Consider the following 17,195-nt stretch of genomic DNA (forward strand, 5'->3'; position numbering starts at 1 on the left):
ACTTTAAAAATGTTCTCCTGAAAAATCAAGTTTTTTTCATATTTGACTTTCTTGAATGGAGTGAGCGATATGATTAACAATGTAAAAATTACGGTCATACCCAGTGCCTTCTTATTTCAACCCTCAATTTATAATAATCGCTTGATATAATTTTTTGGTCCTTTGTCCTGTAAAGTAAATACTCGTACATCAATGACGTCATTAATTACTCGAATGTTCTTCGCTTATCTAGATGTATATGTACTTATTTATGTAGTCTGTCTTTCACCTGCTTATCGCAAAATTAAACTGTGGTATCTTCAGAGTTCAGACAGAGTAAAAAAGAAGATATTAAATAAATTTTATTATTTGTGGGATGACATGATTATTTTATTAAAATTAAACACTTGAATAATACACTTTATCGAGTTTTATTTTTATTTAGATAAAACAATAATTTATGATATACTGTTTCAAAATACGTCACCATTATTATCAATGTTTCCTTTTACAAAGAATGTCGTTCCTTAACCCCCCTCCCTATATTTATTAACCTATATATACTCCTAAATATATTTTTATTCGTTAGTTTTAATTTGTACCAGAAGATGAAAACAATTGTCGTTTTCGAAACTAGTCGCAAATAAAAATAAAACTCGATAAAGTGGATTATTCAAGTGTTTAATTTTAATAAATTGAAGAAAATTTGTATTATTATTTCATTGTAGAAATGTATATTATAGAACTTAAGGGTTTTTTTATAATTCATTTGGTCAATAGAGGTGGGTGAAATAAAATAAAACGATTAACGAGAAATAATAGTATTTAATTATAATGTTTGTGATATTCTATAAATACATAACGACCTCGAGGAATACGTTAGTCAATGTCCGTTCTTACACATTCAAAACATTACCATCACTTTTGTACATGGAAAAATAACAAAATTTTGATCATTCATAATGAAAACCTGCATTTAGCCAAACGAATAATTTCAATCGTATTTATATATTGAGCATCATGTTACAAATACAGTAGTTCAATTTATAATCATATATATATTATATATAGGTACGGAATACATTTTGCGAATAGTTTTGTATGCGCATTTCTATATAAAATAATAAAACATTTATCTCACTACAAGTTGAAGAAATAAACTAGTTTAATAAAATATTCCGATTCTACATTCATTTCTAGATTCAGTAAATTTTGTGTACAAATGCGACCAATGGAACCCTCCTTTAAACAAAATTCATTCAACCTTAACCAAAAATATTATTAGTATGATAGTGTGTTCAAGTCGTAATTTAGTTAATAATGGTGTAAACCTATGGGAAATAAAATAAATATTTATTTTGTAAAAATACATAATCACTTCATTTATTACATAATCAAATCATACGAAAAAAAAACAATTTATAGTTCCAAACATTTCAAAATATATTTAATTTATTGTAGAAACTAATCTCACTCCATATTGTAGAAACTAATTGCTGATTGAATTTTTAAATAAAAATACAGATGATCACTTTACCAAACCTAGTAATAAATTTTAAAAGCATTTTCTATTTTTTCCTAATTTTTACCGTGTAGTATTTCATTTTTAAGTCTAATCATTATGAAGTACGATTTTTAGTCATGTAAAAAATTTGTACTCGATTTCAACCTATATTTCGCAGGTTCTATTAATCGCACTCGTTGTTCACAAAATGGACCTTTTAATATTGGTACATGAGGTCGATAAAATTCGATATTACTTTAAAACCTTCATTTTTACCATAATAAATAGTGTGATCCTCCCTTATTGCAAAATTTTATAAACTGTGTTCTTATTTGAATAATGCAATATATTGTTACTTAATATTATATTTATTAGGATTTTCTGACACAGGATATATAAAATTAGCCTTTAAAAATTATCAAATAAATGACTAAACTGATTTTTTTGAATTTGCTCGTTACCAAAACATGAATAAAATAAAACAAAAAAAAACATGAATATTTTATGTCCTCTAAAAAGATTTTTTGAAAATTATATGTAAAACGAACTGTGCCTATCTATTTCATTAAATCTACCTTAATTACATACTATATGTATGTTGTTATTTGTGAGCCATTTGTAAAAATAAAAATCCACAAGACATAGGAGGATCTTCCAATAGCGTGGCTCTACGATTAATTTTTCGATTGAACGTATTGTATTGTACCGACCCTTAAACAAAGGTCCAGTAAGTTTTTATACTTATAACGTCGACTCATATTTTATTAATTAAAATCACTTTCCAGTCGGTGTGTTGAACGCGACTGCCCAATTTACGTATAATTTTATTCATTCTCTTTTTTCTTAAATACAATGTAAACATAAATATTGTAGGACTTATCGTTACTCTAAGCACTCGTGCAGTGCCGATTCACAATAAAACATCCTTAGCTCATGGCAATAACTTTATACAATCACCTTAATACTAACAACTATAAGCATTCAGTGATAAAAGTCAACTATTTAAAATGTCTGTGATCGTAGTAATTATAATATTTTAGTAATAAAAAAGTATCTGTGAATACTGAAAAATCTCTACAAATTCAAAATATAAGTATATATATATATTTATTTTCTATAAACGATGAATTGCACAAATCATCTATTTTTAACACATACGTAATGAACTGTCACATTAAAGATAGATTGTTTATTTTCAAGAACATCATTTTATATTTGTTCGCGCACTTGATCACCGTTGTCTCCCTTATCCCGCCCCGAGATAAACATGGTCCAGAAGAGACGGGATGAGGAAACTCAGCAACGTTGCGGTTCTGTAACAAACAATAAATACCCATTAAATCCATAGTCCAATTGAATTTCTTGTCTAGCTTATGATAACAACTCAACTGATTGAGAAAATAAGAGATCCAGCCTTATATTCCCCATATGAAATTTTATTCCTATTGGGAACACAAGCGCTGAAATAAAAACGCATATATTTAAAAAAAAAGTACTCAACAGTAAGCATTAACTTTTATTAGAAACTAATCATCCTAACTACAAACTAATAATCCCTAATCATTAAATTTAGAAACAGACTTTTTAGTCGAAGAGGAACACCAATTTATGTACATATATATACATATATATATATATTTATATATATATATATATATATAAATATATATATATATATATATATATATATATATATATATATATATATATATATATATATATATATATATATTGTATATATATTAATATATATATATATATATATATATATATATATATATATATATATATATATATATATATATATATATTTATTTATATATATATATATATATATATATATATATATATATATATATATATATATATATATATATATATATATATATATATATATATATATATATATATATATATATATATATATATATATATATATATATATATATATATATATATATATATATATATATATATATATATATATATATATATATATATATATATATATATATATATATATATATATATATATATATAGCTTTTTATAGATTTTTAAGTGAATTTTGTAAGATGTTTTAAATGTTTGTTTTATTTTATTTTAAATACGTATTAATTAAGGAGGCCATAATATTCAGTGATTCAATGTTAGAAAGAACATAAATCACGTGTGGAGAGTAATAGCAACGATCATAATATAAAATACAAACATTTATTATGTGTGCACTATTAAGATGGGTCTAATACAGTGTTTTTATAATTTAATGTCAATAAATTATGAATTCGGAGGCGCGCCACCTTAACACCATCGCGGGAATTAGCATTTCCTAGCTGGAAGGACTATTGATATATGTATAGGTATAAAACTACATTCTGTCCAGTTTCAACAAAGGATTTCGAGGTGTCACGAGAACACCTGTGCTGAATAATTGCTTTACCCACCGTTCGTATATTATTAAAATAAATAATTTTTAACTTGTTATCTTTGTACATTATTCAGGTGTTTGAATTTCCTTCAAGCTTAAAATACTTGTAATAACGTATCATCGGTAAAGACTAGTGATAACATATGAATGTGTTTTTAGAATGTTTAATTAAAAAAATAAGTTTTAATAAAAAAATGGATAATAAGATAGTAATATAAGAAAAGGGGGCTGAAGATGATCGCCATTCGACTTCTTCCTTTTCTCACAAATACATCATAAACTAACGATTTTTCCAAATGGCACATATCATATTATATTATTATATAAATATTCAATGAGAATAAATACAGTAGCCATATGTATTTCTTTCGAATTCCATCCAACGTTGTTATAAAATATATTTAAACTAATTAGATAAAAATTTAGTTTCGTAAGAAAAATTTATTTATTTATATTTCGTATTTAAGCCTAATTTATGCATGTAAGAGTATTCAAATACGAGAGTTGGGTTTTGATTTGGTTTTATATCACATACATCGGTGATGAAATTCCTGAGGACATTTTAATATTTTCTAGGAAAAATGGTTAGGAATCCAAGAATACCGAAGTTTCTTTTTTCTTTGAACCGGGAATGGATACTCCACCATAAAAGTTACCGGTAAATAATATGCTTATTTTTATGTATCATGTTAGCATAACTATATTTAATATGTATACTTCTATAAATCACACTTTTTATCGTTTCACTATAACTCTAAAATGTTGTTTTTCGGTGAGGTGGCTTAACTTTATTAGATTGCAAAATGGTATATTTTCCTAAAAGATATGACCAGGAATGCACTAAAGCCCTTGAAAATATTTGCGTTCGCTCAGACTCGCCTAAAAAATCGAATTTTTTGTCGTTGGTAGAATTTAAGTAAAATTTCATACCAATATTTCTTTCCACAAGTCTTGCATAACAATCAACGAAGAAAAAGAATTTATGAATTTTCAAGTCAAGCACAGTCAACTTTATCCATATACATATTTATTTTATAAGGAATATGTCTCATTCTTAAACATAAGGTGAGTACGTCATTAAGTTGGTATGAATAATAATAAACTAACCTTAGGCTACTATATAATATTATAGATACGTATTTTATACTATGATGCAATGATATCTGTTGCTGTGAACTCATTAGGTACTTACGAATGATATACTTATAAAATGAAGTAATAAAAAATACATAACCGTGTTACAAATTTCACTTTTAAAATCCCGATATAATTACTTTCAATTTGCTTCGTATCAAATTATTTAAATTGTATATTATACAATATTTAATATTTGCGATCATTATGGATCAATACAAGATGTTTTTACTTTTTAATTTAACTTTTTTCATACATATTTTGCATATATTTTATAGATATTATTATTTAGAAACCACATGAGAGTTAAATTCGCCAAAAATAACTGCTGATAATTTTATTTTTTAAATAATATATTATTTTCAGCTGGTAGCTCTGTCAGAAGAAAATAAGAATAAATAATCGAATAAGGTGTTGATTAAACTCTGATGAGTTGACTTTGATCCTAACTTCTTCTTTGTTTTCAAGATCAAAGATGTTTGAAAAAAAACATATAAAACAAGTGTGAGAAAAGGGTGTATAGTGGCCCACCGCAGCCAGGCGCCAGAAATCAAACACCCAACAAGCAATATTAATCCTTTTCATAGAAAGCGCTAAACTGACTCCGCCCAGCGGTGCCGGAATGAGTAGGTCGTAGTAAACTTTTAACACGTGTCCTGTTTGTTGGTATGTTTTATTGTCACTTTGGGATAAGTCCTATCGCCACCTTGGTGACAGTGACAAATGGAGCGAGATCTGATCAGGTCCCGAAATCCTAAAGAGTAGTCTCGAGGAAATCCAAGGGACAGAGTAATAAAGTATATATATTTTTGCCATGAAATAAAATAATTTATAATTTAAAGAAAAAAGCGTAATTGTATTTCACATTTGAATAAATACATTAATATGCATATATTTTATGTTGATTTATTTTAAACGATTTTTGTTGTTATTTACTACATAAGAAGTTATATTTAAAATCCCGAGCTCAATATTAGATATACACATTTTTTTTATTTTTTTTTATTAAAATTTTGTGATAATCTATTATTATATTTTTAAACCAAGGCTAACCAAAAAAAAAACAATGATAAACTTAGAACTTAAACCAAATTTATTTTCTGAGTTTCCCTAAAAATAAATGTTTTTTCAGCTAGTTATAAAGTTTGTCTCTTCGACAAAAGTTAGAAGCTTTGTCAATATTCGAGGTAGATGCCTAAAGTTGACGCTGAGTTACATTCAGGATGTGGAATTATTGGATCTCCCACTCCCGCGTTATCTTTAGCCTTAACTCTCGCGGTAATATATTCTCAGTCAAACAGGAATATGGGTGAACGCGACGAAAGAAAACAGATTCAGAGACCGGATGAATGGACCCAAACTCGTGAATGGGCTACGGTTATTAATGAAACACATTTGATGCTCTAAAACTTGTTTTCATTCGGAGTAATTATGACGCGCCCCGACCGTCGAGTGACCACTTGACAGTATTTTTTCCATTGACAGTATTAACACGGACAGTTTAGAGCGAGTTTTTTACCTCGATAGATTTTATCAGTCTTCCAGCGGACAGCGCTTAGATTAACATTTAACTTAATTATTTTCACCTCACTTGATTCTCTACCGAGACATTTGTTTATAAATAAATATAGATATAAGTACTACAAAAAGTATTAATAAATGTAAAATTGAGACAAAATATAAAAGCGTTGTTGAACGGGTTTTCAACTAATTGAAGGTTTGTAGAATGCCTATATGTAATAAGCATATGATTTGAACCATTTTCTTAGTTTCTTACGTAAACTTAACACTGGCACCGTTGCCTAGAGTCCGGCTGAAAATCGGTCGGTCATCTGAAGTTCACCTAATAAATGTACACTTCGGAGGTTTCTCCTTATCTCATTGGAAATCTCGCGCGGTCCCTCGTATAAAAATCTGACACCATACTCTGGTCGGAGTAAAATAATGGTACCAGTTTGAGGACACAACAGGAAACAATAACTTCACGGCGGGTCTAAGTCGTTTTTTGTTTTTATTTTTAATTTATTTAACTTAGGAACCGGAGTGCCCGTAGGTTAATGGGAAACTCCGAGCTGCTTGCAGACGTATTCATTAGACTGTTATATATGCCGGCTGGGATATATTTCTTATACCGCTGACCCGTTTTTTATGCCTTCCGCTCGATGCTCTTTTAGTTTTGTCTTCACATTTAGAAATAATGTGTGTAATTAAATTATAGTTATTCGGGCACGGGCCTACGTTCATTCACGATAGGAGAGGGGAGGTGAGTGTTGAATGGAGATTATGTCGCTTACCTTAAAATACTCGAAATCGGCCTCAGACTGGCGAGACGAAACCGTTAGTGAGTTGTTGCGAGCTGAAAAAGAGTGATCAAAATATTTATTCTCGATACATCCATACGATCAGATTACGGCTGCAATATATTTACTCGTACAGATAATGGGTACGTGATTAGGTATTGTTGGTTGGTGTTGGTGTTGGTGGTCCACGCTTGAAGAGCGGTGATAATCAGCCGGTGGCCAGCCAGTGGCGAGCGAAGGCAGGCAGGAGGGCGGAGAGACAACTCACCTCTTGTAGAAGGGCTTGAAGGCGGCGTCGGGATGGAAGTCGTCCCGCGAGGGGCGCGGGGAGCCGAAGGAGGAGCCCTGCGCGCTACTGCCACCGCTGCCGAACGGCGCCGCTGCAGCCGGCAGCTTCATACTCGGTGGAGTCTGCGGCGGGGTGTCCGTCTGGAGCTCCGGAAACCCCGCCGGGTGCGCGCAGGACTGCTGCCCGTTTCCCGACTGGAAGAAGCCGCGCCCGTAGTAGCCGCCCTGCGGCAGCGCGAAGTTCTGGTAGTGGGCGGGCCAGCCCTGGGGCGGCGGAGGTGGGGTCTTGCAGGCCGCCGTGTCCGCCAGCGACCAGATCTTGGGCTTGGTGGCCGGGATGGGCACGCCGCAGTCGGGCCCGCGCGGCTCCTCCTTCATGCCGTAGCCGAGCATCTGGTGCGGGTGCGGGTGCGCGTGCGCGTGCGCGTGCGCGTGCGGGTGCGGGTGCTGCAGGTGGTGATGGTGCTGGCCCATCATCTCCTCAGACTTGCGCTCGTCATCTGTAAGGTCATCATCGTCATCAAGCGGTTTGTCGTGTTGCTGTTGCTGGAGCAGCTGCAGCTGGCGCTCGGATTTGACGTGGTGCATGGAATCTGTATCGAGAACAACACTAGTCAAGTTATCTCGCTCGCAGAATAAGAACAATGGACACCCCGGAGATACGGAGTCCCATCTACAACACATCCGGATGGAAGAGGTTTATTATAATATAATAATCAAACACACACTTGTCAAATTACTGTACATATTTTAATTGAGAATAATTCAATTAATACCCTGTCCCGAAAAGTTGTCTAATCAGCGGGTTGTTCAATTTACAGAACGACTTATAAGTAGAAAAATAGCCGAATATCGCGACCGCACCTCGGAATACATCATCGCTCACCGCGCTGGCCATAATTCGAATTCCGTACGTCTAAAGACGAATAAATTTCGAATCGTCGTTTTTTAAACACTGAAACAACAGCCGAACTATATCATCTAATCGAGTTATAATAATATTTTTATCGGATGAAATAAAAACATGACGGAATTTAAGATGAAGAACGAAAGGCTTAAACAAACATTATTAGGAAATGAAGTGAGTGCCCCGCCGGTATTGATGAATGGCCCGATCTGCAGAGACAGCGTGTTGGCTTGGCTTCAGTCGACACAGCGTGTGGTAACATGCGCTCATATATTCGTACGCTTCATTTGAATGTCCATTTGGATTCTTAATTCCCAATAATTCTTTTTAATAGTGTCTCTGCCTGGGATACTTCAACCCCTCCCACAAGTCCGCATACTTGAAATAGCAAAGCGTCGAGGATGACCATCAATCTGTGCCCTAATACATATTTGGGTATGGGCCGCTAGCTCCACGCGAACATATCGCGCTGTTTGAGAACACTAATTAATGTTACCGGCCGACTATTTATAATCTGGTTCCTCTCATTCATAAAAACCTTTTATATCAGTGGTAAAAAAACGAATGGACTGTTCATTGATTAAACTTTTTTAGACACGTCGAATTAAATTTCATTATTTTTTTTATTAAACAAAAACAGGTCTAGAAAACTATTTTTAAATCAATGACGCAGGTCTGCTATTTCCAATAAATAAATGAATGTTTATAGATAATGATATTTTTAATAAAACTACGCGTCTGTTTTACTCTTCGTTCCTCTTCTCTCGAGATAATGCGACTAGAACCATATGTCTTTATTATTAGTTTACCGAACGGATAACCTTAAAATCTAATAGAGAAATCGCGATCACTTCGCAATGAACCATTTGCAGAGTGGTTATCCGATTAGCAAAGTGAAAACACCACTTGTGGCCCTCCGTATCCCCTCTTTATTTCTTATTTCACCCTCTGGCTTTTATTTGAAGCCAAATGCCGGAGCAACCCCAGGAGCTCCGATGCCTACAGAGCGTATACAAAAGCTTTTAACCATTATTTGCGCCGTATTTTATTCAGTTTTATGAGGTTTTCTTTAAAACCAAAACCAAATATTGATATAATAGATTTTAATATGAAAATTTGATTTTCTCAAAACTCCCGATGAATTCTCGAAAGTGTTGGATGTGTTGGATCCATTGTATGTGGGTGCATAGTAACTTTGTTTGCCCTGTGCGTATGAAGGGGCATCTAAGTAAGTCGTGACCCATCAAATAACGTTTGGGGGCTCTCTGAACGGTATAATGAAATTCACACCCCGGCCCACTCTCCCTCACTTAATGCTCACAGCTCTGGCTTTTAGGGAGACCGAAGGGGAGAATTAAGATACTTATCCGCCAAATTATTTTCATTCATTACCGAAATCATCGTTTCCTGGGCTCAAATTCAGATTTTTATCTTGCTCTTTACAAACCCTAAAATGCTCCGGGCAGTTTACGCATGTCGGCTCCATTACAGTTTAATATCACGGGAATAAGCTATTTTATATTCATCATCTTCCCTAATGTTTGATAACTTTATTTTTTAAAGCCTACGCCGTTATACTGCTCTTAACGCAACGGTAAGATTATTCGCGATGTTATTACGGAATAAAGGTTTGTTATACGCAACATAAAAATGAAAACTGGAGTTTCACGATATAAAATGATTTAATTCGTATTAAATATTTCATTTAGTTCAAATTTAAGAAAAATATTTTTTATACGGTATCCGAAGAGAATCAGTTTTGAATATACCATAAAATAACGGGAGAATCGTCACGGTATGCATATTTGACGCGACGGAAAATCAATAGTGAAGTGAATGTTCTAGCAATAAAGTTCCCGTGCGTAGTCTATTTATTATGATATATATTTTTACGAACGACCCCACTTTGCGGGAGAGCCTCACTGAGTGCAGCGTGTGTAATGAAAAGCGGGGCGCGCCTTCCTTCGCAAGAGGCAACTCGGAGTCGTGGGACGCCCGCGTCAGCCTCTCGCCAACGCACTGTGCACCGTGCACCGAGCTAACCAAAGTTTCAGTAAGTAATATGGCACTTATATGAAAGGGCTTTGAATACACGTGTTCCTCGACAGTCGCTCGTGTATTGTATCGCGTTTCCTCATCTTGCGTTTGCTATTCGCAGTTTGGCTCTCGACGCCGCCAAGTCCTTCCGTGTATGTATTCTGAAAGCTTTTATTTATCCCTTTCCCTTGTGGACCAACGCTTTCTCCGACACAAATCTAGTCTCCCCTCACGCATTCCTGCGTGCTACACGGACGTCAATATTAAGAGCTTTCATCCCTGGAGGTGGGGAGGGTGCCTCCCCTCCCCACCCTTTTACAGTCGGCAGGCAGTTCGGCTAGCGACTCTCACTTTGGAGGTTTCGGGGAAACAATCAATTCTGTCTCTATTATATTATACTCGTAGGATTTATTGTTATAAGCTGTGTGCAAACGTGTTCGAGTATTTGTTTGCTTTATTTCGGAAATCTCGTCAGAAATCGATCGCTTTTCTATTTAAGTTTTTGCCTTTTTATATATCAGAGGGAAAAATGTTCAATTTTCGAATTGTACTTCATTAGTAAATTGGTCGCTATATTGGCTAAAATTAAACATATGGCGTAGGTAATATTTTTAATGGTTACCTAACGAACTGTTTTTATTTGAATTTCCATAAAATATATCGGTACCAAATAAAAAAAGACCATTGATTCGTTGTATAGCCAGAGGAGCCAAGAATACGTATTGTGCGGTCCACGCGGGGAGCTGCGAGCGGCTGGCCCAGGGTGCCGCGCCCGGAGCCGAGAGTGGGTACCGCTCCATTCCGAAGCGTTCGGCGCAGTTTCCCTTTTCAGATTTACCCCACGCAGCCTACATAATAAATGGCGTAAGAATACGAGTATATCTGCACAAATAATAAAGAGATGGGCGATACGCGTATCAGAGGGTGCTCCACCCCTACGAGAGAGAGGGACGCACGATAGAGAGTACTCTACCGCAAGAAGGAAATCCGGAATAGAGAAAAGCGGTTACGCTCGGTTTCTTTCCGCCCTTCTCTGCGAGCGAGATAATTCACTTACTGAATTATTCTCCAATAAAACTAAAGTGGGATTTAAAAGATCGGCTATTTAGGTAGTCGGTTAAGGGTAGGGGGCTGTTTGTATTTCTGCTGAACTGTCAGTAAACACGATCCCCGTCGCGCTTTGTTCTCTAAAATGAGAAACCGTTCCAGACCTCAGAAAGCACTCAAACACATTATTTATATTGCGGCATTCTACAACGACATCTTACAAAGTTGAGCAATGCTGATACTCGAAATACATTAAACAATTGCAAATATATGTTACATCGAATCGCTAGCAAGTTTTACAAAAATATAAATCGCAAAGCAAATACAACATGACGGAATCGTTAGGAAATAACTAACATAATTAGCAATATTGGTTTAAGATATGTGATCGCATCGCACAGAATGGCATAGCAATTTGACATCATGTTGGGGGGGACGGGCGGGCAAGAAACATAGGTCAACTTTTGTTTCTACTGAGGCAGATTGTACATTTCTAATTCACTAGTAATAACATCCAGCAGACCAACACAAAGACCATGATATTCAATACGTCATTAGTAATCTAGTCATCTTAATATTAAACCGTTGATTATTTATAATATGTAAAATATAAGTAAATATATATGTATATTTTATTTTAAATAAAATAAAATACCAAGTAAGTTTTTCATAGGGCGGGCAACAAGAATTATCAATAAATATAAATAAATATGATAGATTTTTTTAGAGTATCTGAAATCTGATTTATTCGAAGGAAATAAATAAATAAATATAAGGAGCAGTATACGAAGAAAGTATTATTTTAAGGATCATAATTTTTTTAAGAATTCTTTTTGCCCGCCTTAGCCGTTTTCGGCGCCCGTCCCCTACATACCTTTTGGACCCTTCATCTTATCTTCCAGCAAGTCATCTTTGTCCTTCTCGTCGTCGGAAACCATGGCTTCATCGTCATCGTCCGTCTTGTTCTTTGGCTCCCAGGTCATCTTGTTTTCCTTCTTGAGTCTCCTGCGCGCGTTGGCGAACCAGGTGGACACCTGCGTGAGGGTCATCTTGGTGATGATGGCGAGCATGATCTTCTCCCCCTTGGTGGGGTAGGGGTTCTTCTTGTGTTCGTTCAGCCACGCCTTTAGGGTAGCGGTGGACTCCCGAGTTGCGTTTTTGCGTCTGGCTGCAAGGTCGTATCCGGCTCCATATCTGTAGACAAAGTTTTTATAATTGTAATCAAACGACTTAACTATAAAACTCAATTATTTATTTATAAATATTTCAATTGGTTAATTAAAATAATAACAAATTTTACGTAATTAAACGCTCGAAAGAATTTCAGCAAAAACTACCTAAGGTTCATACAAATAAAAATAAAACATCCACGGAATTAACAACTTTTTCGTAATTACTGTGTTCTGCTACACATAAAGATGCTGATTTAAAAAATCCAATAAATCATGAAAAAGTTTGTTAGTGTGGAACAAGGACAGGGTTTAAAAGGTAATCATGCAATTCGACAAGCAATTTGAGAGTGTATGATTTTGTTAAATGAAACGAGCTGTAATACAAAATAAATATTGTCGGCTTAGTCCGTAAACTGTATTACTCCATTGAATATAGAAAAAACATTATGTTTTCACAATTAGCTGAAATTTACCAATTCTAAAAATGTACTTTTCGCACTTATAAAAAGTGTATTTTTGGAATCAATAAATAAAACTTTACGGTTAAAAAATAATATTTTTAATCTCTTTTGTAAAATAATTCAGAATGGAGTTAAACGCTTCAGATCAGAAGTTAACAAATAAGAATCGCTGTGGTGCTCAAAATCAACGCATTGTTCATTTTAATTGCGATATGAAAGTAGGTATACAGAAACAGTTTCTTCTTAAATATTTTAACATATTTAAATATTTTTAGTAATACGAATTTGCTTTTATGAGGACGAAAATCATAACAAATCAATGTATCAATTGTTAGATGACAAGTATATTTAAATAACAAAATTTTGTATTTTGATTATTTAAAAGGAAATTCGATAAAATTATACATATCGACTCATAACTTTAAAAAAAGGTATGTGTTTATATTTTTATCCAATCAACAACAAAAAAGCTTGATCTGATAAAAATCTTCAAGGAATCTAACAAAGTGTGAGAGTTTTTTTCGTATCAAGTTCCAAGATTACGCCTATAAAACGATCTAACTAACCCAATCTAACATAACTGGCTTCAACGGTGTTTTGCCAAGAAAGGGTTGATATGCAATATTTACATATTTACATAATTGTATTTCAATGGCGTTGAATTATTTACAATTATATTGCTCCTGAGATTAATTGGATTTATATATTTAATAATATTCTTGTGGTTTGGAATATGCATATCTTATTAGGTGAGTACATAAACATCGTGCACTGTAAGTCGTTCCTAGTTGTTGTATTGTAGTTACGAGTATATTGAGGGTCGTGACTGATTCCATCGACTTGTTTTGCCGTGGACATGCTCCGCCGTTTGCTGCCCAAGACGTGAATTCTCAACCCAGGATTTGGTTTTCATAGTTAATATTCATTTGCCAATATACTTTCTGAAGTACAAGTAACGCACGCTAGTTCGTATCCCACTCATTTTGAAACGGTACATCCCGGTTAAGTCTCAATATTTTTAAATCCCAAACATACTACATGTGTGTGTGTATATATATATATATATATATATATATATATATATATATATATATATATATATATACATATATATATATATATATATATATATATATATATATATATATATATATATATATATATATATATATATATATATATATATATATATATATATATATATATATATATATATATATATATATATATATATATATATATATATATATATATATATATATATATATATATATATATATATATATATATATATATATATATATATATATATATATATATATATATATATATATATATTTATATATTATATATACATATACATATATACATATGTATATATGTATAAATATATATATATATATATACATATATATATATATATATATATATATATATATGTATAAATATATATATATACATATATATATATATATATATATATATATATATATATATATATATATATATATATATATATATATATATATATATATATATATATATATATATATATATATATATATATATATATATATATATATATATATATAAATAAATTATACACATATATATGTGTGTGTGCGTATGTGTTCATGCCCTATTTATTTTTGTGTATTCCTATAAGTTATGTTAAATACACTTGTTAATTATTATTTATAAGTTAAGTAATAATTTATTTCGTTTTACATTTAGTACTTGGTTTTTAAATCACTTAAGATTTCAAATATTAAAATTAAATCTTAAAATAAAGTAAAAATTTGTTATTTTAATGTTTTTTATTGTGGTTTTTTCATTTAAAAAATCCAATAATATAATAAAAATTTATTGTACAATAATATTTATAAACGGTGTTACGAATACTTTGGTCTACTGCATATGCAACATATTACAAATTCAACCCAAGCATCTAACTTGTTTGTACAAAAACATAACCTTTTAAAACATGAAGTCGCACGTATAAACCGGTAAAAGTACTTAAAATTATGTCTAAAATAAGCCAACCCTTATGTGCAATACGAAAGCTTGTCTATGTATCGTGTGGACCCGTTTTGTGGATGTTTGTTCGAGCAATTTATCCAAGTGTGTGTAACGTAATGAACCTAAGAGCAAACAGCTCTCGGAAATGTACCTAGTATATATGTACATATGTACTAACCTACGTATTTTATATTGAACTCGTGACTTGGGAGAAATATTATTTAGAGTTACGTATAAATTTAATGTTCCTCGCCTACCTGGAAATGTTCGAGAAAGACGTTTGTTGGTGTCAAAATACAATAATTATTTTCGGTAGGTACGTGTTTTGAAATTAGTGTGTTTATTTTAGTTTTCCGCCGAGGAATTTTCTCAATTGAAAGAGCCTTCGAATGTAACATCATTTGCGATCCTTACTGGAAACACCATTGATGTACTCTTTCACGAAAATGGTGTTATTTAAAATATTTATCCTCTTATTCTTATTAATATTACCTGTTTTGAGACACCTTTATATCCGATTGTTAAACACTTAAGGATAGATTTAACCTACAACATTTTTAGTGTGTCCAAATACTTGTTCACAAAATCTGGATTATCTCCAATTACAGGAGTTATTTTCATATAATTTTTGACATCTCATCAAAGATGAAGAAGAATATGGAAATAGTGAAGTTCTATTGATTCAAGAACAAGGTCTCTAAATTGGTTCAAATATACAGAACTTCCAAGAATTTGAGTAGTGTGATTGTCAATAATGATAAGTGATCACTTTACACCAATTCTGCCCATTATTGACAACCACATTACTCAAATTCTTGGAAGTTCTGTATATATGAACCAATTTAGAGACCTTGTTCTTGAATCAATAGAACTTCACTATTTCCATATTCTTCTTCATCTTTGATGAGATGTCAAAAATAATATAGATTTAACCTACTGAGAAATAGACACAAATTATTTTTATTTATATTTTTTAAGTAAATTTTATTAAATTTTCAGCGTAATTAAAAATACAGTTTTGTACATGCGTAAGTAGTTAAAAAGTAACAAGTTTATTATTAGACTGACGTAAACGGTTTATTTACTTGTTGCTGTAATGATTCCAATTAATAACAAGCTTTGTTTTATTCCCGTATAGACGCCTATGTACATATCTTATAGTAAATTTAGACACTAATTGAAAATACTTACAAAAATATACGATACGCGATAAGCGCTTAATTGTGCTGAAACAAGATAATTGGTATATAGGGTAGATAAAAAAAAGATATTACTACTCTGAGTGGTGTACGTAGTTATTTGATTGGTTGAATAATAACTTGTATCACTCGTAACAATGTTCTTATTATTAAGCCATTAAACTAAAAATCTACAGGCCTTATTTTAAGAGGCATTATTAAGTCCCGTGAGCCGCAGCCGTAACTGCAGTCGCTGCGAATACACAACAATGCTGCCAAAGGGGCTCTAGACAAAGGATTGTTACGGACGGAGAGGAAATTCTTCAATGGGATATTATTACACAAATAAGGTGTTCTAGCCTCCGCTACTTCATGTTCCCTATTAGCTGAAGATCTTTCTTCGATAACCTTAGCTTCCAGTCCGAAACAACGCCGAACAATTCAGATCTGCTTAGGTACTCCGCGAACGTATTACAGAAGTACGTGAAGAGGAATCTTACAATTATTAAATAAGCGGCCCCGAGTGATGTCGAGTCTATATCACTTCCCCTCGAACGTTAAAAAGGGCTTTGAATAAAATATTTCTTCAGTTCCATCTAACAGACTACATAGATCATATCAAACGACTTAAATATGAGTGATGTGCAAATACCCTGAAATACCGTGGAGAAAAGGAGCGAAGAAAGGATAATAAAATATTGGAAAACGAAAGAACATTATTTATTACAATATAATACGATATG

General features: G+C 32.6%; 1 protein-coding gene across 3 annotated transcripts in view; it reads right to left on the reverse strand.

Annotated features, from left to right (window-relative positions):
• Positions 1-790: 790 nt before the first annotated feature.
• The window catches only part of LOC148312228 (homeobox protein araucan-like), a 113,770-nt gene continuing 97,365 nt past the window's right edge, over positions 791-17,195 (reverse strand). For 2 of the 3 annotated variants that reach the window (XM_088277607.1, XM_088277608.1), the window contains exons 4-7: positions 12,497-12,816; positions 7,612-8,224; positions 7,338-7,399; positions 791-2,796 (exon numbers count right to left, since the gene is read on the reverse strand). In XM_088277607.1, the coding sequence (XP_088133733.1) occupies positions 7,360-7,399; positions 7,612-8,224; positions 12,497-12,816 (973 nt within the window). In that variant the 3' untranslated portion in view covers positions 791-2,796; positions 7,338-7,359. The remainder of the gene's footprint in view (positions 2,797-7,337; positions 7,400-7,611; positions 8,225-12,496; positions 12,817-17,195) is intronic. The other variant, XM_088277609.1, reaches the window with a different exon arrangement.

This window comes from Brachycentrus maculatus, unplaced genomic scaffold (assembly GCF_059751285.1).
Source record: "Brachycentrus maculatus isolate JH-2025_06_01 unplaced genomic scaffold, ASM5975128v1 h1tg000048l, whole genome shotgun sequence".
Lineage (NCBI taxonomy): Eukaryota > Metazoa > Arthropoda > Insecta > Trichoptera > Brachycentridae > Brachycentrus > Brachycentrus maculatus.